The following is a 27,900-nucleotide window of genomic DNA, read 5'->3' on the forward strand; positions in this document are numbered from 1 at the left end:
AGGTCTACCCAAGCACAAGGTAGAAAGAAAAGTACATCCAAATGGTAATATGCATGTATATTGCTAATTGATTTTACATGCATATAGGTCTATGCATGTGTTTATAGGTTTGCGTAAGCACAAGGTAGAAAGAAAAGTACATGCAAACTGGTAATATGCATGTATATTATACACATGCATATTACCAGTAAGCATATGAAGGTTTAGTACATAAATTTGGTAGCAACGATGAGCGGGGGATATTGAACCAAAGAGACTTGCAAATTAAATAGCAAAGACGTTCAAAAAAGAACTACTAATAAGAGAATGTATTACAAATTGTTTACATTTTAAAGCTTCACTCATTAGCCATTTATCTCGTAAAGTTTTGGCCATCATTTCTACGGTTGTTCTATCAGTCCAATGTTGCCATGCCTGTCACACCAACTAAATAGTCTAAAGTTTAGTACATAAATTTGGTCTTTATTGTGTATATATGCGTGTGGCGCAATGCTTAGAAGCCAATAAAATTTTGGAGTCTTAAAGTATGTAAAAATTAAAAAACAAAGAATTACATACTAGGAATAAGTAGAGTGGGAGAACTAATAATATTATGCGTATGCACGGTAGAAATAAAAACACATGCAAACTGGTGTATGCAGGTGCACTATACACATGCATATTGGTAGTATGCATGTGTAGCTTTAATACATAAATTTGGTATTAACCATATACCTGTAAAAACAAACTTCCAACCATGAAAATAAAGACTGCATATATATTGGGACGAGAGTGGTAATGAATTAAACAACTCCAGTCTAATATTTAATACTATTTGTTATATGTATGTCTTAACTACTAATATTATCCATCCATGAAAAAAAGAATTTCAAAAGAATAATATCTCTAACAAAAAACAAGAAGTTCAATCAATTGCAATAGCTTCTGACGAATACGCCTCGGCTTATTGCTCCTGTGCTTTCAATCCTCTTTCTCTTGGGCCTTCCGGGACCTCTCCTAACATCAGGTGACATTATATCACAATCTTTAGGAATCTCCATAGGCATTATGTATAAGAGGAGAAGTTTATTATTGGAATTAAATAAAACAAAAATAGAAAAAATTGTCCTGGAACCGTAATTACTTACAGACCCAGTTGATTTGTCCTAAAACCGTAAATATATCTTACCCGGTCCTGGAGTCATAAATAATTTCCAATTTGAGTGATTGGGCCTAAATTTTTGTAACCTGATACTCGGGGTGGTTTTTTAACAAATTTCAAACGCCATGAGTTGGAGTGTGTAAACGACATTGTTAAGCTGTTATAGTTATTAGTTAGGGTTCAGATATTTAGAAATTTATGGTGGGTGGCAGCCCACAGCTACAACTGAATTAGTCCAAGTTTTATGTTTTGAATACAGTGGCCCTCGGGATACAACACGTCTTTTGAAACAACATTACATCACGGTTTGCACAATTTGATATTGAATGTTTCCTTCACTTTTCATGATCAATACTGTGTGATGATTTTTCCAAATTGAGAAACACAAGACAATGAGAAGTATTGAATCAAAAAAATAAGAGATCTAGAAGATGATGAGCTGAACCATATTCTTTAATAGCCTGCCTACGTATTCTATGAAGATAAATCAAACTCAAAACATAGTTCAAATATTCTATTTATAAGAATAGATTAGATTTACCATAATTATTTGTAAATTAAATAATTAGTATTTAACTAGGAAACAATATCTTGTTAAGTCTTATCTAGACTCTTCTAGAAACTCATGTTTCCCAAGTTAATAAATCTTATTTATTCTAGACTCTTCTAGAAGCTCATGTTTCCCAAATCAATAAGTCTCATTTATTGACTTGAACAACAAAAAAACATATTCAGGTTCGGATTGGGAGTTGGAGTTCCAAATTGAGTAGTTCCTGATTTGGTGTTCATAGTCAGGAGTTGGTTCTCTTAGCCTACTACTCCCAACCAGTTCTCCGAGCCTACTACTCCAACCAGTTATGAACCTCTAGTTCTCCGAGCCTACTACTCTAACTAATTCCGAACCTCCTTTTCTTATTTTACTTTCGAACCTAGGAAGTGAGTTAGGATTTGGACTTAAAAGGTGTCATGGTACTTCCTACCCACACCAAGACCATATCCGAGCCTTAAGAAGATGTTTCCACATGTCACATATTTATTTGTTAAAATATGTACACTCAAATACCATAATGAATGTTACAACTTACAAGACCTTGATACATTTTTAAAAAAAAAAACGATAATGATAGTAGATTGAAAAATGGTCACTTTGAAGTTTGGACACATTCTTTTCGCACATACTTGCTTTATTCTTAATATCTCATAAACACCAGCGCGTCATCATAATATGCCCATCTTCGGTGTAGGTGGTAATCGAACAACTACCATGGGAATAATGCTAAATCCCGCCCCATCATAAACAATTTGATTGAACCACGTCATAAATAGGTTCCTTCTCATGATCTCTAAAAACGTTATCCAAAGTACTATGAAAATGACCCCAATCAGGTCTCAAAGGGCAAGAAGCGGAAATAACAAGGACTGCACCAGAAAGGATTAAAATTTGTCAAAACAAGACTAATGATATCTCCACTTTAAAGATGAAGCTAGAGCATATCAACAAAAAATGAAAAATTAGAAGATCACAAGACCACGATATTCTCATTCTCAGCTAAAAAATGTATAGAATCAAGACCAGGAAATTAGAAAACGTTCGAGCTCAAGTTGATAGGGAAAATAGTGCAACAGAAGTATCTTCCCACATGTGAAACATTGTGATTAAACTTTTGGTATTTCATCTAATGGTATCCATTTTACCGACTCTTTTGACAAGTTTAGACAGACTATCTCTGAGGATAATCTTCATGGTAGGACATCATCTCCACCAAAAAATCAGTACTCCACTTAAGTTGTAGTTACACTTTTTACACGAAAATGTACATGGGACGGTAAACAAGGGAGTGGCTCTACCCCTCCCTAATATTACTTATACAATTTTTAACAAAATTATCCATGACATCAAAAGACTTACCACCACAGTCCTTGTCCTTATCATGATGAGTATAATCAGGAAGCAGCGCTAGAACATTCGGAAGATCTGCACAGAAATTATTTAAGTAGCTTCAGCAAGACTCCCTCTTACAAAGTATATTCAATGACTCATTTCCAAACTAATAATACACTAACCTTTGAGCTTATTTAACATCTCAGCAATTTCAGCACAAAAACCAAATGGAGCATTACACCAAACAATGTAAATCTTCTCTTTCGCAATTTCTTCGCTAAAAAAATTGTCAAAGAAATTCAAAATTAAAAAACAGTAAATAATTCTAACATGAATGATATGAATGGCACTCCTAAAGTTCTTATCATCATTCTTTGATAAAGTGAACAAAAGCTGCTTAGGCGGGCTCAATACAAGATTTTATTATGCGAACCAACTACCCTAAGATCCTATCCATCCATACTCTAACAAGCTTTAAAACCTTCTATTGTTCTTAAAGTCACATGCTAGTCACATGACATCTTCAAAAGAAATGGCACATAATAATATACTATAAACTTAAATAAAACAAAATAAAGAACACTACACACTACGAATAAACTAGTGGTGAGTCCAACTGATTAGTGGGTCCATTTTGATGCTCCTGCATTGGCTTAACACAGTAGCACGCTATGATACAATAATAAAATCGGATTTCCAAAACTATTATGATGCAAGGCTTTAAATTCCTAATCCAAACCTATTAGTGAGGCATTTTTATCTACTCAAAATGATTTAAACTTAGTTTTGTGTGGATATGATCTATTGATCATAAAGATCACCTCTACAAAAATTCATCTCGTTTGATGATTTTTAACGTTGGCAAAAGATCATTGCAAAACCTGGACACTTATGGGTCGTTCGATTTTTATTTTTTAAGTTGCCAACAATTTTTATCTAGGATAAAAGGATATCAAACGAGATGATTTTTGTAATGGTGATTTTTATGGTCACTAGCTCATATCCGCAAAAGACTAGATTTTCATTCATTTTGTATGTCAAATTGTGGGCTGTCTTTACAAAATGGAAGCACATATGGCGGAAGGAGAAATCATGTTCTCATTCCCCACTATTTAAAATGTAGAGTTCTCTATATTCTATATTCTTAGACTTAAGGGTAACACCAAAACCAAGTCTGGTGTGTTTCTCCTAAGTCTCTTCCCAAATTGTCTCCTCTTTTCTTTCTAAACCCATGACATCAGCAAATTCCTTGACAATGGATCAACAAATCAGAAATTTCAAGTCAGTACACACTATTATTATAGAAGTATTGGACATCCATGTCGGTGTCAACGATGGTGAACGACCAAACAAATGCCAACAGTCTATACTTTCCCCACTTAGCCGCCCAAAGGCCAAGTCCAAATCCAATCCATCATGGGTGTGGGCTTTTCCCAAAGGGTGTCCCTAGTGATTTTTTTTTTTGATAATTGAATTTTATTAATGGAAGGAATCAATTACATATCTACATATACTTACCACACAAACCAACAGTATTGATGTACTATGGTGACAGAGAGGATCACCATAAGCGCAAACATGACAGAAACAAAGAGCTACACCAACTAGGAAATTACTCCAACATGAAAGATAACACTCCACCAGTTACAAAGCACTATTTATGATCCCCTGCCAGTTAAGCACCAAGTCCCTGAACCTGTAGTCCTTCCTTTCTAGTGTTGCCGAGGACCAATACCATAAGAAAGCCTTCACTTCCACACAAGCTCTTTCAGCTGTAGTACACTTGTTTGTAAAGACTATTGTTTCTTGATTTCCACAATACCCAAATCACTGCGTATGGAGTCATTCTCCAAACCTTAGCAGCGAAGCCGACTCCTCTGAGTTTAGGCCATGCCACTAACCATTCCTCCAAAGAATCTACCTGAGCTATCCGTCGAAATGCAATGCATACCGGCTGCATCATAAGCGCCCACAATTCCAGCGCAAAAGAGCAAATGAAAAAAAAGTGAAAAATATTCTCGTGAAAGGTTTGACACATAGAGCATACAGGGGAGATGTCCATTCCTCTACGAATAAGGGAGTTTGCTGTTAAAGTTCGTCCATGCACTACTACCCAAAAGAAGAACTTGACTTTAAGTGGAATGGGGACTTTCCAGACCAACTTTGTGGGGAAGCTTGTACTGCCGTGAGCATTGCCAGTATTACTTCCCGTCAAGGCGTCATAGAAGGAACTAACAGAGAAAGCACCATTATTAGTCAAACGCCAGCACCACGAGTCCCGTTGATCTGTTAAGACAATGTTGCCCAACATAGCAGTAAATTCTGCATATTGTTGCATTTCCCAGTAATTGCTAGCTCTCCTGAGATGAAGGTTCCAAGAGATACTAGTCGAATCCATACTGCCAAACTTACTGACCATGCCGTTCTTCAAACTTGACGCCTGAAAAATGAAAGGAAACTTCACTCGTAACGGTTCAGCACCAATCCATGGGTCCGACCAAAACCGAATGCTATTACCATTCCCCAAGACAAAGGATATGCCGTTTCGAAAGTCAGGGAGAGCTGCGATAATTCCTTTCCAGAGACATATGCCATGTGAGTGTGTAACCTGGTTAGGCCATCCACCATACCTACTAACTCCGTATTTCGCAACAATCACTCTCTTCCATAAAGGATCAACTTCATTTCCATATCTCCACGACCAACGTCCCAAAAGTGCTTTGTTCATTGTCACAAGGTTGCGGTAACCAAGACCACCACTCTCCTTGGGTGTGCATACTGTCTTCCAGTTCACTAAATGGTACTTCCTTTTAACTTCTGTGGAACCCCAAATAAAATCTCTAACCCTTCTTTCAATTCTCTTAGCCACACTAACCGGGATCGTAAGCAAGGACATGTAGTAAATTGGCAAATTAGCTAACACACTTTGTATAAGAATCAATCTCGCACCTTTAGAAAGAAGTTTCCTCTGCCACCAACCCATTCTTCTTTGAACGGTTTCTATCACGGGATCCCATATCTTCTTATTCTTGTATAATGCACCGAGAGGTAAACCCAAATATCCACAAGGCAGAGTACCAATACCACATCCCATAATTCGAGCCAACTCTTCCAAGTTATCAGCCTTACCCACTTCATACAAATTGGTCTTCGTCATATTAGCCTTGAGGCCTGACAACGCCTTAAAAATCAGAAGTACAGCTTTGACAACCAAAAGTTGAGACACTGAAGCATCTATCATAAACAAAGTATCGTCGACAAACTATAGAATGCTCACCTCCGGACCAGTAGGAGCTGGTTTAAAGCCTTTCATATATCCCAGTTCCATAGCTTTTAAGGCTAAACGGCTGAGAGCCTCCATCACAATATTGAACAAATAAAAAGCAATGGTGTGGGGCCCGCAGGGTCTCCATCCAGTGGTTGTCATTGTCTTTTAGCAAGTTGTGACATGGCCGATCCAAGTGTTTGGAGGGTTTGTACAATTTTGTTAAGTGTAATTAATACCATGAGATATGTCCAAAAATCAACCAAAAGTCAACAATTGCGGCTGGGCTTATAAATTGTTGAGTTAGCCCATAAATTGTTGGGCTTATAGATAATGGGCAATTGGGATGGCCTTGTGGCTGGGCTTATAAATTGAATTGTGTGGTCAATATTTTCATACTTTAAGATCGTGTCGTACCAGATGACCGGCGCGCAACGAGTTGTCGGTAAATAGCGAGGGTTTGTCGAGGTCTTGCGGGCCGTAGGCACGGGCATACCTTAGTATTGAACAAGAACGGAGATATCGGGTCTCCTTGCCTCAGACCCTGTTGGCTTCTAAAGTACCTTGTAGGCAAACCTTCAATGAGCATAGAAAAAGAGGCCGAAGAGATACTCAATCTGATCCACCCTCGGAATTTATCACCAAAACCCATCCTTTTCATCAAGTAATCGAGAAAATCCCAGTTAACACAATCGTATGCTTTGGTTATATCCACCTTCAATAATATGCCACACTCCTTCATTCTAAGCCAGGAATGTCACACCCCAATTTCATTGCACTCGAAAAACATTATTTGTCCCGACTTCTTCGATCTCCGAGGTGACGACTCTAAACTCCCAAAACCCATAAACGCTTTTAAAATACGCGGATAATTAAAAACCAATAAAAATTTCAATTATACATAAGTCATCTTCATTACAAAATTCCCAATTAAGATTAAGGTTACAAATCTCTTTTCAATAACTCTTTAATTAAAATATACAAATGAGAATACAAAAACATTGTCTAGATCGAAAAGCTATATCACCTCAAGGGAAAACAAAACGATCCTGAGATGTAACGCTTAATGCAAACCACAAGCAGCAGCCAACCTTCTTCAACACTAAACTCATTAAAACTTATCAACTATGTTCATCGATGAACACATTAGATAAGCAAACATGCAAATCGGGTCAAGATTATAAAAATGTCAAAAAAAAGTAGCCCTAAAATACAACATATAATTATACATATACATACAATAATCCATAATGCAGCTTAGTTCCTCCATCAAGACGCCTTTAACTTTTAACGACTAATACAACATCCTTAAGTTCAATAATCTAGGCGGTAGTTCCTCCAATCGAGGCGCTTTAACTTCCCACTAACCACACAACAAACTATACACATCATAAATAAGGCATGTAGTTCCTCCATCGAGGCTTTAGGTTCTAACTAAAACAAATAACCAACCAAACATATTACCATAATTAGATTATTTCAGCTTTCTTTGTGTGTCCCTAAAATCACGTCAGATCTATGTCTTACCTAGTTTCCCGGCTACCACAATCGCCACCCCAACATGTACATCCACATGCCTCCCCTTATATAATGTACCACTCGCGTGAACCAACTCCCGAAATGGATGTCAGACATTGACACGTAAATCCTCACACTAAGCCATTATATAAGTAATGCCCCTATTCGCATAAAATATCGCCGCCTGCTCCAATATTTGCGAACGAATAATCAAGCCAATTATTCGCCACGAAGCTTCAACACACGGGTCAATCAACATCTCATATATATACAACATCTTATATATCAACATCTTATATATCAAGCCACTATTCGGCTACACATTGCCCAACACATGGGTCAATCAACATCTCATATATATACAACATCTTATATATCAAATACTTCACATATACATCTCAAAAAGAATATAATGTATATTTTATTATTATATTCAATCTATTTCTAACTAATCACCTCTAACAGTTAATCTCTTATACTTTAAAATACTATTCATCCATTAACGGTAATGAAAGGGAGGCGAGATAGTTTCTCCAACACCGAGGCAATTAGTTCCTTACTCAGTACGTCACAAAGCCATCAGATAATACAACTCATTCAATATAGATTAAAATATCTTATTATTTCTTGAATAATATCATACCACTCAAATACAAAGTTCACAAACATGTGGTCATACTTAATCCATACTCCACGTGAAAATGATCACAAACAATAAAACAACATTATAGCAGTACACATCATCTTGATCAAATCCATTACTAATTAACATATTACACATATAACCACTCCTCATATGATAAGGAAAAATAAAAGCATTTCATATGCACTCCACAAGAGTAACTAATATAGATATATACGTCCACACACGCAAAACAAATCAAGAAAAATATTGACTCTCTTTATTTCTATATCTATTTTATTTTCTTTGTAAAAATAAAACAACTAATGAAATAGTTTTTTGAAAATAAAACTCCTTAAACACTACCCATAAATCACGATCCGAGAATCACCTAGACTCACCTAAGTCTAAGCTAACCAAATGCTCGATACCAAATCTGCCACACCCCAATTTCAAGACACACCCCTGCACTTCAAGACACTGCACTAATCTTCATCTAGTGATAGTATAGATGTTTCCTCTTTTTTGTCAAGCTCATCAATCTCTTGAGACTTAGATTTGATAAGCAAGTCCACCCTGCCGAAAACTTCTTTGTTCCACACCCTCAATTTTTTCTTGAGTTCTTTTATCTTGCACCACCCCACAAAGCTTGGAGGACCCTCAAAAGCAAAAGAAGACCACCACTCATCAATCAAACGCATTAAATTTTCATCTTCGAACCACATAAGCTCGAAACAAAACGGTAAAGGTCCTCTTGTCGACTGACTGCAATCCAACAATATAACCAGGTGGCCAGACATATATTTAGGATAGGCTATTTCCTTAGCTTGAGGAAATTGTTCATCCCATTCCACTGAAACATGGAACCTATCTATCCTACTCAAACTTCGCCTATCTGCCCATGTATACAAGGCCCCATTTAAAGGATAGTCAACCAAGCAGTTCCTAAAAACAAAATCATCAAACTTACGCATATATTTCGTAAGTCTACTCCCACCACTTCTTTCATGACCAAACCGAATAATATTAAAGTCACCACCGATACACCATGGTAAATCAGACCATACTTTATATCTTCCAAATTCATTCAAAAATGGTGCGACTCATCAGAATCGCCAGTATTTTTAAATACGATTTTTCTATTTTATTAATTAATTAAATTAATTATTTTCAAAATTCGCCGGATTGACTCGGGATACGGCCCGGTTTTGGGCCGAAGTTCAGGTTGGGCTTGGGTTTCGGACCCAAGTATATAAACACATTTTTCTAGAAAATAGGGTTCAGAGAATAATAAAATAATGAAAATGGAGGCAGAGGAAAAAGCTGGATTTCTGGAGGGTGGAGCGCGACGGCTCGGACTCGGAGGAATTCGTAGGAGCTGTTCAGACAGGTGAGTAGCTATTGTTGCTATTTCACCGGATTTATAGTTTTTCTGGTATACCAACAAAATTCTACTGTCAACTGTTTCTATTCATTTTCGGTTTGTTCGGTTGTAGTTATTCTGCGATTTTGTCGAATTGATTTAAACTAGATAATGTTAGGGTATCTTTTGTTAAGTGATTGACTTTATTGCGTTTTGGAACTGTTGAACTCAAGAAGGCGTCAATAGCGGCTCCTCTTTGTGTGTGTGCGCACGGGGATGTCGGGGATGTAGCACCAAATCACCGTTGATTATATGCCTTATAGCTTATCTTATCCGACTTTAGGATTTGAAACTTCAAGGACGCGAGAATGGCGGTAATTTGAACCTGGTCATTGCTGTTTTTTTGTGGTGATGTTGGTTAGTGGTGATTGAAGTGGGGTAGTGTAGGGCGAAAGTAGGGGCTGCCAAAGCTTGGTTGGAGGCGTTAATGGCGCTTCTTGCCATTCTTGGGACTTGGGGTTTATCGTTGTTAACAATTGTTTAAACCGTGTTTTGTATGGTGGGTTGATGGGATGATGTTTGGTGGTAGTAAAGGGATGGTTGGGGGCTGTCGATTTAAGCTTGAAACAAGCTTTAATGGTGGCCGAATTTTATCCGGATCTAGTTTGGTGATGTCGAAGTTAAGGATTTGAGATTTTTGTGTTTGTTAAAGTTGTAGGGATGGTTATGAGGATCAAAACCGTGTGTTTAAATTGGTGGTTGTTAATGGAGGGCGGTGGCGGATTTTTTCGTGGTGGTGGAGGAGAATTGGGGAAGGAAGACCGCTGACGGCTTGGGCTTGGGGCTCGGTCGGTTCTCGCTTTGGGCCTGGCCTAATTTCATAAGTGGTTGGGCGAAATGTTTTGATGGCTTGGCGAAATTTCGATGGAGGAACTCGAAATTCGGTTTTAATTTTGTGGGCGAAATCTAATTTAAGTGGTTGGGCCATTTCTATTTGTTTTGTAATTTGTGGACCAGTTCAGTTAAATTGATGGGCGAACCCATTTATTGTGTTGGACCAGGTTTGATTAGTTTCCTTTGGGCCATCACTTAACTATTTTGGGCCATTTAATATTGCTTTGGGACCGATCCATTGGACTTAAAATAGATCTATTTGTGTCTTTACATGTTTAGACTTTCGGGTTCTAAGGTTTGGGCTTGGCCCGGTTAGGTCCGAACCGGTCAGTGAGTCATCCACGAGCCATGCACTGCTTTGACACTTAGCCATGAACCATGGCTATGACCTGAACCCGTCGAACACCTTAAACGACATTGGTTTGACTTTGACAATGACATTTGACTTCACCATGACGTGTTGATTTTGACGTTGACCATGATGTGTTGACTTTGACCATGATGGGTTGACTTTGATTTTGACAATGATGTGTTGACTTTGACCATGATGGGTTGACTTTGACCGTTGACATTGGACTTTGACTTTGACCATGATGGGTTGACTTTGACCATGATGGGTTGACTTTGATTTTGACCATGATGTGTTGACTTTGACCATGATGTGTTGACTTTGACTTTGACCGTCGACTGTTGACTTTGACATTTGACCGTTTGAGTTTGACCGTTGACTTTTCCAGTTTTTCACATATTTGACTATATGGATAAATGTAATAATAAAACGTTGTCGAATATTATATAATTTGAGTTTGTCATTATCTAATTTAGATTTGGCGTGAGTAGTGTAAAAACATATATATATTGGGCTTTGATTGTGGACTTTGGATTTTATTTGTGCTTCGTTTTATGTATATTATATGGACACATATAGTAATAAAATGTCAAAATTTCAGATAATTTGGTGGTCATTATCTAAGAAAGATTTGACCTTGATGTTGTGTATTTTTTGACACGCGACGATATTGAGATGTTAGGAGATATTATATTCCTAATAATGCTATAATAAAATGTATGCGATACGTTGAAGCATTGTGACATGATATAATATCTTTGGGATAGTTATATTAATGCAATATCTTGGAGAAATGTATATACACTCCATTATTTTATATGTGAGATGCTAATATAGTATCGGTGAATATTTATCTACCTGGGAGTGTGGTGTAGTCTGAATAATATATTGGCACGCGTGAAGGAACGAAAGTGACTATGAGATATAATTGAGATGTTTCTAGATATTATGGCTTAGTGCAATAAGGTAATTGACCAAGACGTGATATAGTAGAAATGTTTATGAGTCATTAATGTATGACACCGAATAAATTACATAACGAAAATCCTAGAACCTTTCCCTACCACAACTCATGTGATTGGCCCCTTCCGGCGTTTAGCTTAATCTGAATGGCCTTCGGGCTGCCCTTCGGCGTTTGCTTAAAATTTGAATGGCCTTCGGCGGCCCTCCCCGGAAAGTAATAATAGTGGTTTGATTATTCCGCTCGCAAAATAACGATGATCTTATAATATTTTATGCCGAATAGTGGCGGTGCTTACATAGATTTGGCTTCCGTGGTGAGGATTTACGGTGTCGCGGCATCCCGCCAGGTGGTTACGCACGAGTGGCTCATTATGTAAGGGAGGCATGTGGATGTACATGTTTGGCGTTGGGTTCTGCGATTGTGGTAGCCAAAACTAGGTAAGACATAGATACGACGTGATTTTAGGGACACACAAAGAAAGCCCAAATAATCTAATTATGGTAATATGTTTGGTTGGTTATTTGTTTAGTTAGAACCTAAAAAGCTCGATGGAGGAACTACATGCCTTATTTATGATGTGTATAGTTTGTTTGTGTGGTTAGTGAGAAGTTAAAACCTCGATGGAGGAACTACCGCCTTAATTATTGTACTTGAGTATGTTATATTAGTCGTTGAAAGTTAAAGGCGATTGGAGGAACTAACCGCCCTTGTGGATTGTGTATATATATGTATAAGTATATTTGTATTTTAGGGCTACTCACACCAACATTGTTTATAATCTCGACCGATTTGCATGTTTGCTTATCGGGTGTGTTCATTCAATGAACATAGTTGATAAGTTTTGGGTTTAGTGTTGAAGAAGGTTAGGCTGCCGCCAGGGTTTTGCATTAAGCGTTACATCTCCTGATCGCTTTTGTTTTTCCCTCGAGGTGATATAGCTTTTCAGTCTAGACAATGTTTTGTATTCTCATTTGTATATTTTAATTAAAGAGTTATTGAAAAGAGATTTGTAACCTAATCTTAATTGGGAATTTTTTGTAATGAAGAGGACTTATGTATAATTGAAATTTTTATTGGTTTTAATTATCCGTGATATTTTAAACCTGTTTATGGGTTTTTGGAAGTGGAGAGTGCGTCACACCTCGGAGATCGAAGAGTCGGGGACAAATAATGTTTTTCCGAATTCTGTCGAAATTCGGGGTGTGACAACTACTATCATCATTTGGACCATAGACCCCAGTCATGAGCCAAGATAAACCGCTCGTTTTAAGATTGCACTTCACGGATAATGAGTATGCCCCAAACAAGCTGTCTATAACTTCAACTAAGTCTGAATTCCATGCCACCATAACTCCCCCTGACAATCCGCTTAAACCCATTGCTGGAACACATACATACTCCCATGGTTGTCTCCACAAATCCCCAAGAATAGAGTGTTGTCCCTCCCCCAGTTTGGTCTCTTGTAATAATAAAATTACAGGGCTATGATTCCTTATCAGTAACCGTAAGTTATTGCATGTTTCATCATTTCCCAGACCCCTTAAATTCCAAGACACAAATTTAATCGACATGGGTACCTACATTATCCCCCGCCATAGTCGATTCCTGATCTCCTACGGCATCCCTGTCCACCACAACATGTCCAATGCCACCATTGCTGCTGTCGTCTATAGGTTGGTCATCAATCGGCTCACGACATGGAAGAGCATTATCTGCTCCATTGATTGAAGAGACATATTCATTAAGACTCAAAGATGGGCTTGGATCTGTTACCTCAATTCTCTTTCTGTGGTGGGCTGGATTCGCAGGCTTACCCCTACCTTTGTAAGCAGTAGAAATACCCATTCTCCAATTAAATTTGTTAGGCCACGGTAGAAGCCCATATCACCCACTGACTGAGATCTCCTACCTTACCCATATGGGCTTCTTTTTGACCCACCGAAAGATGTCTCCTCCACCTTGTTCTATGGGCCCCATACTTCCTGTTTTGTGCTACAATTAAAGACTCATGTTCTAGCTGGACTATTTGAGATACAAATTGTGTGGCCACCACAACATTACCTGTTCAGCCACCTGTTCACTCTCAATATTATCTTGTTCTGCCACCTGTTCACTAACCACATTATCACACTCTGGTACACAGCTCTGAGGTCGTTCAGTACTACTCATCTCAATATCCCTTGCCTCACACTTTGCCAGAACGTGATGCTGACCATCACCAACTAGAGGGGTGTCACCATCTTGTACAACTAAAGGATGCTCCTGCGACTGTATCCCCAATTCAAAATTTGAATTCTGAACATTTCCCGCGATGCCCAACAGTCTACCTGATGCATCCAGTGTATGGCTGCCACCTGGACTGCTAGCTATATTCCTGTACTCATCACCCTGATCTGCTACTCCCTCTCCGGTGTCATTCTCCGCCACCACACTACCAATGTTCGCCATCTCCGGCCAACTAGGTATATCAACCTCCTTTGCCCCATCTAATTCCACCTCAACCCAAATAGGGAACATATAGCCCCTTTCCTCCAAACGAATAATTCTAGGAACCAACCCCACATCTCCCACCTTTGATTTTACCCAAATCTTCTTTCTGCACACATCTAGAGAGTTCTCTTCTAGGTCCATCGAGCTACCGCATGCTTTAGTTAGAGCCTTTGCAATCTCTCTGGTTTTCAAGTGAATAGGGACTCCTGAGAAGGAAAGCCAAACTTCCGTCAACTTCCAAGCGATTTTCATTGACACTCCCGACTTCGGGGTTCCATCGCCTAAAAATGATTTCTCCTTCGCCACACCAAAGATGAGGCATCTTGATAAGTCTCTCAACATCCTTTTCTGATTGAAAAAGACCAGCGCTTCGTCTCCTTCCATGATCCTGAATTGAAGTCAACTTGGCCGAACACTATTTCAAGATTACTTTTGACCCAAACCCAGTCCGGTGTCCCTTTACTAGAAGAAGAACATAACACTGTCAAAGTCCACCACGAAGAGTTAAGGACAGACCCCATTGATCTCACTGTAATTGTTGGCACGCCAGCCTCCCACGCTAGAGTTGTAAGGTCTTGCCATTCAGATGTAGGATTTAAATCTCTCCTCTCCAGGTTTGGCACTTGGGGTTTGCCATAACTTAAGGCATGATTAGTCGAAGCCACGCCGCTTGGTTGGGGCTTCAAAAGTTTCAAGATCTTTGCACCTGCGTCAGCCTATCCATTGTTGTCCTTCCCTGCTGGGAAACATAGTGTTTTGGTTCTCTCTGAACGAGCTCTAGAAAAAAACATCACCTGCAGGAATTCGCCTCTATCATTGTGTCTGACGGTCCCAAACAACTGTCCAGAGACATCTGAGTTTCCCACCGATGTTCCTGCCTTGATCAAGCCCAAAGAGCATTGACATAGCAAACCGCCCAACCATTTCCCGTTTCCGACCAAGGTTGAGCAGACAAAGACTCCACCCCTCCCTCTCTCTGTAATTCCTACCTCTTCGTTCCTTGATGCATTTCTCCACCACTCAAACTCAAAAGATTTGCCCTCGATCACGGCAAACTGCCGTCTTCTCGTTCCATTGGATCTACCGTTTTCCATCCTTTCAAATCTTAATTACTAATTTGAAACATGAGTTTAAGTTCTCTAAATTTTATCTGTTTTTCTCCCCCCAGTGCTTGTTAGTTTCATTGAGTTTCAAAAAGGAAATCAATGACTATCAAGAGTATAATCCCTAGTGATTTTAGAGCACTACAACATTTTCAAGATCCAAGACAGCTACATATCAGATCCAATGTAAAATTAAACCCAATCCAGAGTACCACAAAGCCAACACATTAATAGCGAGTGGACTTTGGCTCAGATACCAGTTTGTAACGACTCACCACATACCAGCAGTCAACATTATCCCCACTTACCCACCTAAAAGCACAAGTCTAAAGCACACCTATCAAATGTGCAGGGTTTTCTCAGGCCCTAACGCTAATAACTTTGGAGCATTATAATATATCTAGGATCCAAGACAACCTCCTGCCCGATGTGGGATTAAATGCAATCCAGGGTATCAATGTTGGCGACCATACAAACTTATTTAAATGTGTAGTGCCTATGTAGCTAGAGCTGCAGCAATTGGTGACAATAACTAATAAGAACTAATTTAAAAGGAAATAACTAACTTGTGTGTTGAGATAATCATCTCAAGGCGCTGCAAATCTTGAATAAGCTAAATCTAACATTCCATGATTGTTAAATTTTTAATATGAGTTGCCAAGTCAAAAACTACACTAAGGATTCAAAAGTGGGCATAAGGTTAAACCAAAAGTGTTCATATACAAGAAAAAACCTCGATCTTAAAGCAAATATCCAGTACAAATGCACTTAATTATACTAAAAGCAGTACAAATAACTACAAATAAAGAACTACATGAAAGAAACTGTAAGATATTAGGAAAATAGTGTTTGATGATGCCAATGGCAAAATATATGTAAGGATGTAACAAGCTTTTTTATGATTAATAAAATAGGGGTAAAAAAAAAACTATAAGAGTTGAATGCACCAAAACAACATCAATAGATTAATAAGTATACGAAAAAGACTGAACTTTTGAAAAACTTGTGTTACCTTCCAAGAACTTAAGCTAGCATCTGAATACAAAAATCAACTATTTGTTCTTCACTGCCAAATTCACCGTCTGGTTGCTTTATAACAATAAGCCAATTGTCTGAATTCCGCTCCAAGTTACGTTCAGACAGGCGATAATAACTGAATATATCATTAAGGTGGTAGTTTCGGTTCGTTGGACTGAAGCGAGCAATTGACTGGACTGCTTGAGAAGAAAGAAAATGAAAAGACCACAAATGAAGTTTGCATAGTAATTAGTAAGCAACCATCCGATATGGCTTTCTTTGAAGTGTTGAAGATGTTTTTATTGATAAAATAGTAAATAATAAAACTACATCAAAACTTTAGAGCAAAACCACTAACTTCCGGATGTAAGACAACATAGAGGGTTTGGTCCTCATAATACACTTACATCAAAACACATAATATCACAAAAGGATAAACTGATAAAGGTTACCTTTCCGGCAATTGTTTATTAAGGAATCTGGAAGAACTGCTAGAACCCCGGGCATTCCTGTACAAAAATTTGGTAAACATCTAAAGATATAACCCATCCCATTGAGTACTTTAGGAACTTCAAAAATAACCTAACCAATCAACTATAGTACTGATTACTAAACTACACACACACCAACCTTTAAGCTTATTTGAAACTTCTTCCTCAATTTTGGCGCCATAACCGACAAAGTGATTCTCACATACAATCCTGTAAATTTTCTTCTTCGCTTCCTGTCGACTGAAAGAAAAAATGATAAGAATAATTAATAATAAGGCAATTTAAAAAGAACTTTCCGATACAAGATACAATATGAATAACATTAATGAAAACAAAAGAAAACAATAAATTCAAATTTTCAACCACAAAGTTTGGGTTTGGGTGGTTATGTTGGAGATAGACCTACAAAGACACAGCTCGGTCAATTTATTACAGACATTCTTTTAATCGTAATAACTCCAAAACAAACTACCAAATAATGTGATACACTGCTACAAATAATATAACCAGCCCCAAAAATTCCATAATGATGTTTGCTTATCCTTCATAAGCTGATGTCAGCTACAACACAAGTTCTTGTTCACATCTCAAACAACTTCTTAACTACTATTTATCAAGGAGAGAAACTTGGTCAGGAAGACGCATAGATCTGGTGTGGGACTGGGATGGTATGGGAAGCTAATTTAACCACTATTTAGCAGGTGAAGGGAAGGTTGGTGAGGAAGACGGGTAGATTTGAGTGGTACAAAAGTAACGAACTATAACAGAAACAAGCAGAAAAATGTCTGCGACAGGAACAGGAAAGGAACAGGAACAAACAACCAAATGACTCGATACCTAAGACCCACACACCCAAAACCCTACTAAAACTATAACCATAGAAAAAGGAACAAGCAGTAAAAAACATATTTGAAGTCAAACACTACAAATGGCATAAGCCAAAATAATAAAGGAATTGTAAAATTTAGAACTAACTTTTGACATTGTTCCTGTAATTTACCTGTTTTTTCAATTTGGTGAGTCCAATTTTTTTTAAGAATTTGGATGTGTACTTGTTAATTTTTGCAAATGAGTAATTCTCTTTATTGCTGTTAACAACCATTAACAGACGGAACAAAATGATGCGTTGGCGATTTTTTTCCTTGCATTCCCATAATTGTTTTTCTCCTCAATGCCTCTTTTGTTCATAACTTCATCTATAATGATGTGGCTTGTCATTATAAATAAAAAACTAATATAGCATTGACAAGCAATAAAATAATTTCCAACCCATCAGTCCGCTAGCAACCTCGGCCAATATAACAAAATCATTCAATTGCAAAAAATTTAAAAATGCGATTTCAAATTCAGCAAAAATAAAGTGGACTCACCAAACTTTCAAAAAAATAATAATAAATAAATAAATAATGGTCATTTCGTTACTTAACTCTAACAAAATATAATAACATAAAATTAAAGAAATTCATCCCTTACAGGGTGAGGGACACAAAAAGAAAATAAAATGTTTTTGTACCATTTTACCTTCCAACAAGTTCACCCAATGCCCAAATATAGTAATCAATCTTATCTCACATAGAAGCAAAAAGAACATGCTTTTTCTCCATAGCAATAAACCAATGTCTACAATCAAACCTCGGGGTACATTCAATCAGACAAGGATCATTTAGAAACAAATCAAACTACACGAGTGGATCAGTTGTGTCACCAAATTCACCAACACGATCCTCCATACCAATAACATGATCCTCACATTTTGGACGATAATAACTAAATCTTGATCCATGGGACGACGGGCAATATAGGACAACTGCAAAAGAGAGCATCCAAAAAAAAAAATGCCTTTAAATTTAAGCCGAGTTTTTAACAGAAAGTACCAGAAATTTGTCAAACATTTACACTTAGTCCATAAACATTAAAATCATTCAATTGATCTTGGGAAATATCTGTCAAATTCATTATATCACAATTACGTCCGTAAAATAACTAAAATCATTCAATTGATTTTTGATCACAAACCATTTTTTCTTCTTAACTTTGTTTATTCCAACCAATTTATTTTCAATTTACCACCTGCTCCAAAATTACCGGTTCAAAAAAATTAAAAAGAGAGCTGTTGTTCGACATCATTAATATGTTGGGGGAATTTATAGGGTTCCACCTCCTCAATATTGGATAGGATAGAGTCATCTTTCCCCCAATTCGAGTAGGATAGAGTTATATACTCATCCCAATATCATAGGATAGAAATATTTCATCTAATATCGGATAGGATAGAAACTCCCAATATCCGATAGGATAGATCCTTTACATCCCAATATCCGATTAGTCCATAATCTAATATCATATAGGATAGAGTCAGTCATTAATCTTGGTGAAGCCTATCCAACCTTATTTCCAACAGATACCACAAACCATTTTTATTTATTTATTTTCAATTTAGCCCATCGGTTGAATTCCGGCTGCACTCAAGTGTTGGAAAGCGGGGTGGACAGTATTGGTACTCAAGTGTTGGAAAGCGGGGTGGACAGTATTGGTACTGTCGCACAGTTCCTAGTTGTGTACGTCACAATCCATTATCCCCAGCTACTTACCAAATTTCCACGGTGAACATGTTTTAATCTTAACGAGTCATTTCATAATACTCTAACTGCCTGAATATAATATTATCTTCATCATAATCTTCTTTAAACCACCACCTAACCATTTCCAACTACCTAAATTTCCAAGCTAAAAAAGAAACTCTTCTTCAATCACTCATTATAACAAATCAAATTATCCTAAATAAAACCCCCAAATTTTTATATTCAAAGTATTGGTGGTTGGAGGTTCAAAATTTGAAGTTATGGATTTACCATTTTGGATATTAGGCTAGTTTGATTGAAGAAGAGTTTCATTGTTTGATCTTGAAAATTGATAGTTGGACGTGGTAGTTAGGATGGTGGTGATGGTTGAAAGAAGAAGATGATGAAAATAATATGGAATAGGGGCCGTTACATTCCCATATGAGTAAGATTAAAACATGTGTCACCTAAATCAAATGGCTTTACATCAAACTCAATGACAATTTGGTAATTAGTTGTGTACAGTGAATTGCCACATAAGTACAACATGCACTACTAGAAAATAGAACATGTGGTGAAATGTTCCAATATTATACACATCAGCTTTCTGTCGCCTGATTTTAGCCGAAACTCAACTGATGGACCAAATTGACCAAAGTGTAAATTTTGGACAACTTCATACCTTTTGGCTAAAAACTCTTTCAAATTACAAGTTGCATGTTTAGAAAATTGCAACTAATCAGAACATAATCACAGCCTCGAAAGATAGAATAACAAAACAAACAAGCAACAGAATCCAAACCAAAACAAATATAGAAAAGTAAAGGTTCACACATACGAAACAGGTCAAATAAGATGACAAAAGAATTCGGAGAGTAAGGAGTTGAAATTAATGATCACAGATTTAATTTTCCATAAATCTTCCATGCTCCACAAAACAATGCTGATCACCTTCTAAGGATGGGGTAAAATCTTACTCCCTCTAGCAATAGCCATCAAATTTAATTTACATTAGCACAGATACGTGTATCACTATTCAACCTGGCAAAAATATTGTATTGAGACTTTATAACCTTTATTATGTCCAGGTGTCATATCCCGACTTTTTAAATATAGGTGTCGATGTTATCCTCCTTCAGAGCCATAGTACAGTTAACCGGAACACAACCCGCAGCAACGAGAATGTAAAAGAAAAACACATTCAGGAGACATAATTCGAACCAATACAAATATAAAAGTGGAGAATAATTTTTAACATACAAGAGACTGAAACTTGATGATGGAAGATTTCAACTTCCATGTCCATACATGACAATAATTATCACCTCTAAGACATGGGATCAAGTTCTACTCCCTCTTGGATTGTTCATATGCAAGGCTTTACATCACTCAAATACTCAATCCACTCTATTTACTCTCAAAGCATTACTCAGCTCCATAATAGTCCTTAGGTCTCCCTCTAATAAAAGGCTCTATCACTGAAAGATTGTGGGCAGGTTACTATGTCACTCAATACTTCCAGTGGAGATCATGAGAATCAATGAAAACTGAACCCATTTGGAAACGGTTCTAAGGTTGTGATGAAACCTACTCGCTGAAGCAGAAAGTAAAATGAACACCAATTAAAATTAACACAAGACTAAACTAAAAGTTAAAGAGTAACACTCAACAAACATAATTAAATAAATTCAATTGAAATAAATCAACCCTAGAATCATCTCAATTGGGGATAAACAGGAATAACCCTCAAACACTCAAGTTTGTACTCACATCAACACTAATGAATTCTACAGCTTGAGGCCCTATTTATAATAACCTATGGTTTCCAAATCCAAATAGGAAACTAACACTTGGGAACTAACATCAATCCTAAGCCAATAAGGAAAGTAGAAAGAACTTCCTAAAACTAATAGGACTTCTAAAAACAATTAAACAAACTAAAACCTGGAATTGCTAAAAAGAGTAAGCACAGAATTACTATAAATAGTATGTCTGTGAGCTACTATAAATAGCAACTGCTATTTACATCAGGTTGTTTTTCGTAGGGGTGGCAATGGGTCGTGCTGGATCGGGTTCGTGTCGTGTCATATTCGGGTCACGTGTTAGGAGAGCAAACCCAAACCTGACCCAATTACAATCGTGTCAGTTTGTCAAACCCAAATCCAATCCACATATATAACGGGTGACCTGCTAAGCCAGTGGGTCAATTTCAAATCAGTTTCAGATCAGATTCACATATACCCTGTATGTAAAATATTTAGTATTTCACGACTTTATTTATCAAAAAAATAAATAAATAAATAAAAATAAATAAATATATTAATTCTCAAAAACCATTAATAATTCAATTACATATTAATGAAAGGTGAATAATGAAACATATATTTATCTAATGAATTAATATGACGACTAATCCTTCTTCTTTTAATCGTTTATTTTAGGTAGTTGGGATGATGAGATCTTAAAAAATAAAGAAAGTTATCTTAAAACAGGTTATATAGGTCACGGGTTGATGACCCAACCCATTAAACCCAAGAACTAATCGGGTCTACTAACAAGTTACTCGGGTTAACATATGTGACCCTAACCTAACCCATTTATTTGACGGGTTCGGCAGGTCAACCCTTAAATGATCCAAAAGCCTTTGTTTCCAACCCGAACATGCTAATTTCATGTCAGATTTGTGTCGGATTAGCGGGTCGTGTACAAAACTGCCACCCCTAGCTTTTCGGATAAGTCCAACCATTAAAACCACTTAAAATCTTCATACCAAATCGAAAGTCTATCAATGATCAAAAGAATGTTGTGTTTCCTAAACATATATGAGGTCCTGACCATTGGTTAAAATGACTTTGATACATAATCCATTCGCATTCAAAGTTTCTTTATATGCATATCATGGCAAGATGGACCTTCAATATCTGTTTAAAGATAAGTTACATTTACATGGATACGTGTGTCCATCTCCGTGTCGGATATGGACTGTTTGACACAGTGAAATATTACAAAATGAGGTATATCACATACAATATGTGTCCGTGTGTATGCCATAAACACATGGATATGCATCCGACACATATTATTTTTAAAATATGGCGTGTCCGTGTAACATACGTTTAAAGTTGTGTTCTGCATATTGCTTTACAAATACAATCCATAGTACAACAATCACTTCATTCAGTTGATAACTACGGATAGCTCTAATGGGAAGCTTTAGTTGGAGATCAGGAATTACGTAGCATTAAACTGCTTCTGTGATCTAGTGCACCAATTCTTACTATTACTAGTAATTTTAAAGTTGGTGAGACAATCATATCCTCTCTTTCCCTCCAAAACCTTCCTTTTCTGATAACTGTTCCCAACCATACGAGAAAGGAGAAGATAGATCGGTCGATCATTCTAGCCTCTACTTACTTCAGTTCTCATCCATTCTCTACCGTGGTGACGCCAAATAAAATAAAATCAAAAAATGTTCGAGTTTATCAAAATCTTATGTGTGCGGTAAAAATCAAAACATAAAAAAATTAAAATTAAAATGAAAGAAATAGATAAATACTGAAGAATATCCATCATCCATTTGCATAGTTTGTGTAATTTGCTATTTTCAATTAAACTTAAAACAGAAAGGAGATTTATTTCATGTTGATTTTTGACTACTTAAGGGTGGTCATTTCATTCGGTAAAGGAGGGAGGAGGAAGCCGACCTCCCTAGTCACCATGTTGCCCCAACATAAAAGTATGTTAACACACGTAAACCATTTGTTTGCCGAGTTGTCACTCATCCTGTGGCTTTAGTAATTTTATTAATCATCAGAACCTCAACAATTGTGAGTTCCAACGCCAGTTGCTTCTTTGTTATTTTTACTGTTTAAACACTGTGTTTCACCTTATCGCAACCAATACTATATGACTTGTTTCCGAGGTCAAAGGCCATACTATAATATCGTAAGGTTCCCAAAACCAATTAGGAAGCCATCTACTAATTTGCAACTATCATAAAGCTAATAAGGAAGTCAAACTGAAATGACTTCCCAAAAGATAATTAACTACTAAAAAATCATTTAGAATTAAAACTATTAAAGCTCGTTTTCAGCTGGTGGTGCGGCATGGTGATGTCATGACCATGATATCACATGATGTGCACCTCGCATCAGTATACATCTAACACTTTGGCCTATACATGTTTTTGCAGTTCATCAGCAAAGCACAAGAAGATGGATCAGCCTCTACCGATTTGCATAGTGAGCAAAGATATTTTTACATTCATACCCCTCCAGTTACAATATCGATTGTTCTGAACTTCCCAAGTAGGCCAGCCAACAAAAGAAAAAGAAGGCTACTTTGAATTTGAATTGGATGGAGCTGCTCCAAATTCTTCAATATCTATATCGTAAATTGATTATTCTCTCTGTGGCCTCAAGATGAAGCAAAGCAAATTATTTGCCAAAGACCAAGAGGATTTCACAGTAAACACATCTTTGTTCTCCTAGATCCACTTTCTTAAGTCCATCTCCCTCTAGCTATTCCCAGTATAAGAGTGGAATCTAATAAAACCCCATAATCTCTTTCTCAGTCATTGAGCCTACTTCTAAGCAAAACATTTCAGAGAACCCCTCCATTAGTTCACTCCAAATCGGTAGATACCCAACCTTTTTTGTTGCATGCCAATCTATATGTGTAACTAAATTGCTCTGCAAGTGGCAAAAATGTCCTCCCAAGCGTAAATGAACTCACCAGTGCAAGGTATAAATGTCACCATTTCTAAAAACTGTCCCACTGCCCTGCTAAAACCCTCCCAAGAGTCCTTCAAAGACCACCTGCACTCCCCCTTTCCATACTAGTCTACCATGACTCTCCGCCATAAATATTCATCCTTAGCATATTGCAAATGGGGTATAAATACACAATTGAAATACACATAAAGCCGAGAAACCGAAATGCTTACCTCCCTGCTCCTCCATATCCTTTACATCAAAAGCATAATCTGGAATCACTTCAAGAACATATGCTTGCCCTGTACAGAAATGATGTAAATAGCTTCAGTAAGACTTCAACTTATTAAATTGTTAATGACTCATTTTTGAACTATGTATACACATACCTCTAAGCTTATCTGCGGTCACCGCATCAATTTCAGCTGCAAAACCGAGAGGCGACACGTACCAAACAATGTAAATTTTCTGCTCTGCTTCCTCTCTATCAAAATAGTATATGTAAAAGGCAATAATTAAAATAGGATTATAAGACGGATACCATATGAGCAGAAAATGAACATATACTCAAATAAAAATCTGCGCATAGGACAATTGTGAGATATGGCTAGAAAGGCACCAAAACAAGATACATGATAGATATGTTAAGGTGAGTCTCTATTTTAGTACATGGTCTTTGGCAAGTTTGGTTGGTTATTAATGAAGTTTAGTACCCATGATAGATATCGTCAAGCTTGGTTAGTTATTAATGGTGGCTTCTAAGGGGTGATTTGTTTCTTAGGGGTATCATTGGTATTTCACACAAAAAATTCAAAAAGCATGGAAAAATTAGGCAAAAAACACAGCACAAACCCTAGCACACCACCACGAGAGGAAACAGACGATGAGGATGGAGAGATACTAGCAAGGAAGTTTGAAGAGCTATGCGGAAAAGGATCGTTAGAGAAACTTCTGACGAAAAGAATGTTGAAGATTCATAAGGATCTGTTGAGCTGAGAGGAAGATGAACAGACAGCTTGTGAAGAAGGTCAAGTAGTAGCTACTGATGATCAGAGTAAGGTAGGAGTGGTAAAGGAACCAAAAACAATACCGATAACTGAAGGAAGTAATTCAGCGATAATTTCGGATCTGGAAAAAAAGGCAGAAGAAGTCAAAAGAGGAAAGAAAACTTATGTAGAAACCCTAAAAACGAGTACATGGGTAGATATGCTGGGTAGAGAAGCAGTGGGCAAAGAAAATCTTAGGTACATACCACCTACTATAGTGAATGGGAAACCAGTGGTGCATATAAAATCATCTCAGCTCACACATGTCCACAAGAAGTATGAAGATCTAGTGGTTGGGTATTTCATTGGGAGACGTCCTGGTTATGGGTATGTCAAGGAGACTGTGGAGAAGACTTGGAGACCGCAGCATAGTTTCAAGATGCAAACTTATGGAGAAACTATGTTCACCTTCAAGTTTGATAGTGAAGATGATAGATGGAAGGTACTGGATATTGGATCATTCCACATTGCAAGCAGATTATTTGTTGTCAGGCCATGGAAGCTTTTTATCGAATCAGAAGTGAAAGAGATGAAAACACTACCAATGTGGGTTATTATGAAGGGATTTCCAATGGAGTTATGGGATAAGGAAGGATTCAGTTTGGTGGGGAGCACAATCGGAGTACCAATGTTTGCAGACAAGCTAACTGAGGAAAAGAAAAGAATGAGCTATGCACGAGTATGTATTGAAGTTGACATTGACTGCAAATACCCAGAGGGTATTACAGTGGTGGTGGATGAAGTGAGGGCAATAGAGATTCAGTTTGAATACAACTGGAAACCACCACGTTGTCAGACATGTCAAATGTTTGGACATACTGATACCACATGCAGCAAGAATATGGGGAAGAAAGGTACACAAGCAACAAAAAAAGAGGTATGGCTAAAAAGAGATAGAGCACAAGAAACACAGAAAAATGGAGAAGAAAATAAGGCAGAACCAAAAGAGGATAGGGTTCAGATAGTGAGTGATGTAGCTGAGGATGGAAAAGGGGAGACACCGACTAATCAAACTGAGAAAGGTACTAGCCAGGCAGCATCAGGAGAGAAAGGGAAAAAGAACAAGCACAAGCAGTGGAAGCTGGTGAGAATAAGACAAGGAGTGAGGTACAGAAGACTCAAGCTGGGAAGGAAATGATAGAGTGTAGTACCAAGAATATTTAAAAGGACAGTGAAACTGAGGAGAGGAATGCAAAATTGAAATTGCAAGGTGCAGGTTTAAGTGGAGTTAAGCAGAAACAAGGAAGAGTCACCAATATACTCAAACGAACAGATACTGGAGGTTTACTTAAAAGGGATACAACACAAGGAGGGTCTCGCTTTGGATCCTTAGCAACCCAAAACCCATCTTTATGAGTAGTGCGACATGCTAGAACATTAGGGGACTCAATAAGGCCTTTAAGAAGTTCGAAGTAAAGGATATGATCAGACGGTATGAGTTAAATTTTTTTGGTCTGGTTGAAACAAAAGTAAAAGAAGTGAACATGCAAGCAGTCCTGAACAAATGCTGCAATGGATGGATGGCAGAACACAACTATGATTATAGCGACTTGGGAAGAATATGGTGTTGTTGGAACCCACAGAACTGCCACATGAACCTCATGGAAAAAGATGAGCAAAGTATAATGATGGAAGCTGAATTGATGAACGGGAAAAACCTTGTAGTAATAGTGATATATGATCCAATGATAGAGAGAAGAGAATAGAGTTATGGAGGAAACTGATTCAGATATCGTGCACAATACAAAAACCATGGCTTGTACTGGGGGATTTTAATTCAGTACTGAATGCGCAAGAAAGAGTAGGAGGAGAAGACACAAGAAACTACCACTTCCAAGATCTGATGCACTGTGTAACAATGGCGGGATTGATGGATTTGAAATATTCGGGGAATTTCTTAACATGGAGCAATAAACAAGCAGTCAGGAAATGGAGGAAACTTGACAGAGTAATGGTGAATGCTGAGTGGATCAATGAGTTTGGGGACACGGAAGCAACTTTCTACAATCCAGGAGCAACCTCGGATCACTCATCCATGGTGGTAAAGACAATTAGATGTAAAGGTATGAGCAAAAAGTCCTTTCGTTTTTTTAACTATTGGATTGATGAGGAAGGTTTCAATGAAGTGGTACAGGAAGCATGGAGGATTCCAGTAGTTGGAAATCCAATGTACACGTTCATGAAGAAGCTTAAGAATGTCAAACATGAGCTGAGCAGCTGGAATAGAAACAAAGAGAAGGCTTGCACAAGGAAAAAAAATGCTGAGAGAGAGCTAGAAGAGGTACATAACTTATTACAAATTCAGCCCTTGAACTCAGAGTTCATTACATGAGCTGAGCAGCTTAAGAATGTCAAACATGAGCTGAGCAGCTGGAATAGAAACAAAGAGAAGGCTTGCACAAGGAAAAAAGATGCTGAGAGAGAGCTAGAAGAGGTACATAACTTATTACAAATTCAGCCCTTGAACTCAGAGTTCATTACA

General features: G+C 37.5%; 1 protein-coding gene across 15 annotated transcripts; it reads right to left on the reverse strand.

The window, feature by feature from the left end:
* Positions 1-798: 798 nt before the first annotated feature.
* On the reverse strand, positions 799-26,331 carry LOC147505152 (multiple organellar RNA editing factor 5, chloroplastic/mitochondrial-like). 15 transcript variants are annotated; one of them, XR_015193233.1, is made up of 10 exons: positions 25,225-26,331; positions 24,762-24,856; positions 24,606-24,674; positions 18,621-18,906; positions 17,239-17,339; positions 17,061-17,117; positions 16,604-16,805; positions 3,206-3,300; positions 3,051-3,116; positions 2,155-2,560 (listed from the first exon to the last, which is right to left on the reverse strand). XR_015193233.1 is itself a non-coding variant. In XM_086557741.1 (7 exons), the coding sequence occupies exons 1-4, from the start codon at positions 17,622-17,624 to the stop codon at positions 16,615-16,617; spliced, it is 402 nt and encodes a 133-aa protein (XP_086413867.1). In that variant the 5' UTR covers positions 17,625-17,909; the 3' UTR covers positions 799-996; positions 3,051-3,116; positions 3,206-3,300; positions 16,604-16,614. The 15 variants fall into 15 exon arrangements, 4 of the variants coding, with proteins under 4 accessions (XP_086413867.1, XP_086413869.1, XP_086413866.1 ...); XR_015193234.1 differs by having other exon boundaries at positions 25,625-25,639; XR_015193232.1 differs by lacking the exon at positions 25,225-26,331 and having other exon boundaries at positions 24,762-24,898.
* Between the last annotated feature and the right edge of the window lie 1,569 nt (positions 26,332-27,900).

The sequence above is a fragment of the Coptis chinensis genome, chromosome 4 (assembly GCF_015680905.1).
Source record: "Coptis chinensis isolate HL-2020 chromosome 4, ASM1568090v1, whole genome shotgun sequence".
Lineage (NCBI taxonomy): Eukaryota > Viridiplantae > Streptophyta > Magnoliopsida > Ranunculales > Ranunculaceae > Coptis > Coptis chinensis.

Bases quoted from the DNA above. Each gene is read 5' to 3' on its own strand.
- LOC147505152 (XM_086557741.1), bottom strand. From the start codon at position 17,624: ATGGAATTTTTGGGGCTGGTTATATTATTTGTAGCAGTGTATCACATT. The intron at 17,118-17,238 runs GTTGGTGTGTGT...ATTTTTGTACAG, and splicing joins AGTTTCAAATAAGCTTAAAG to GAATGCCCGGGGTTCTAGCA. The intron at 16,806-17,060 runs GTAACCTTTATC...CTTCTCAAGCAG, and splicing joins AATAAACAATTGCCGGAAAG to TCCAGTCAATTGCTCGCTTC.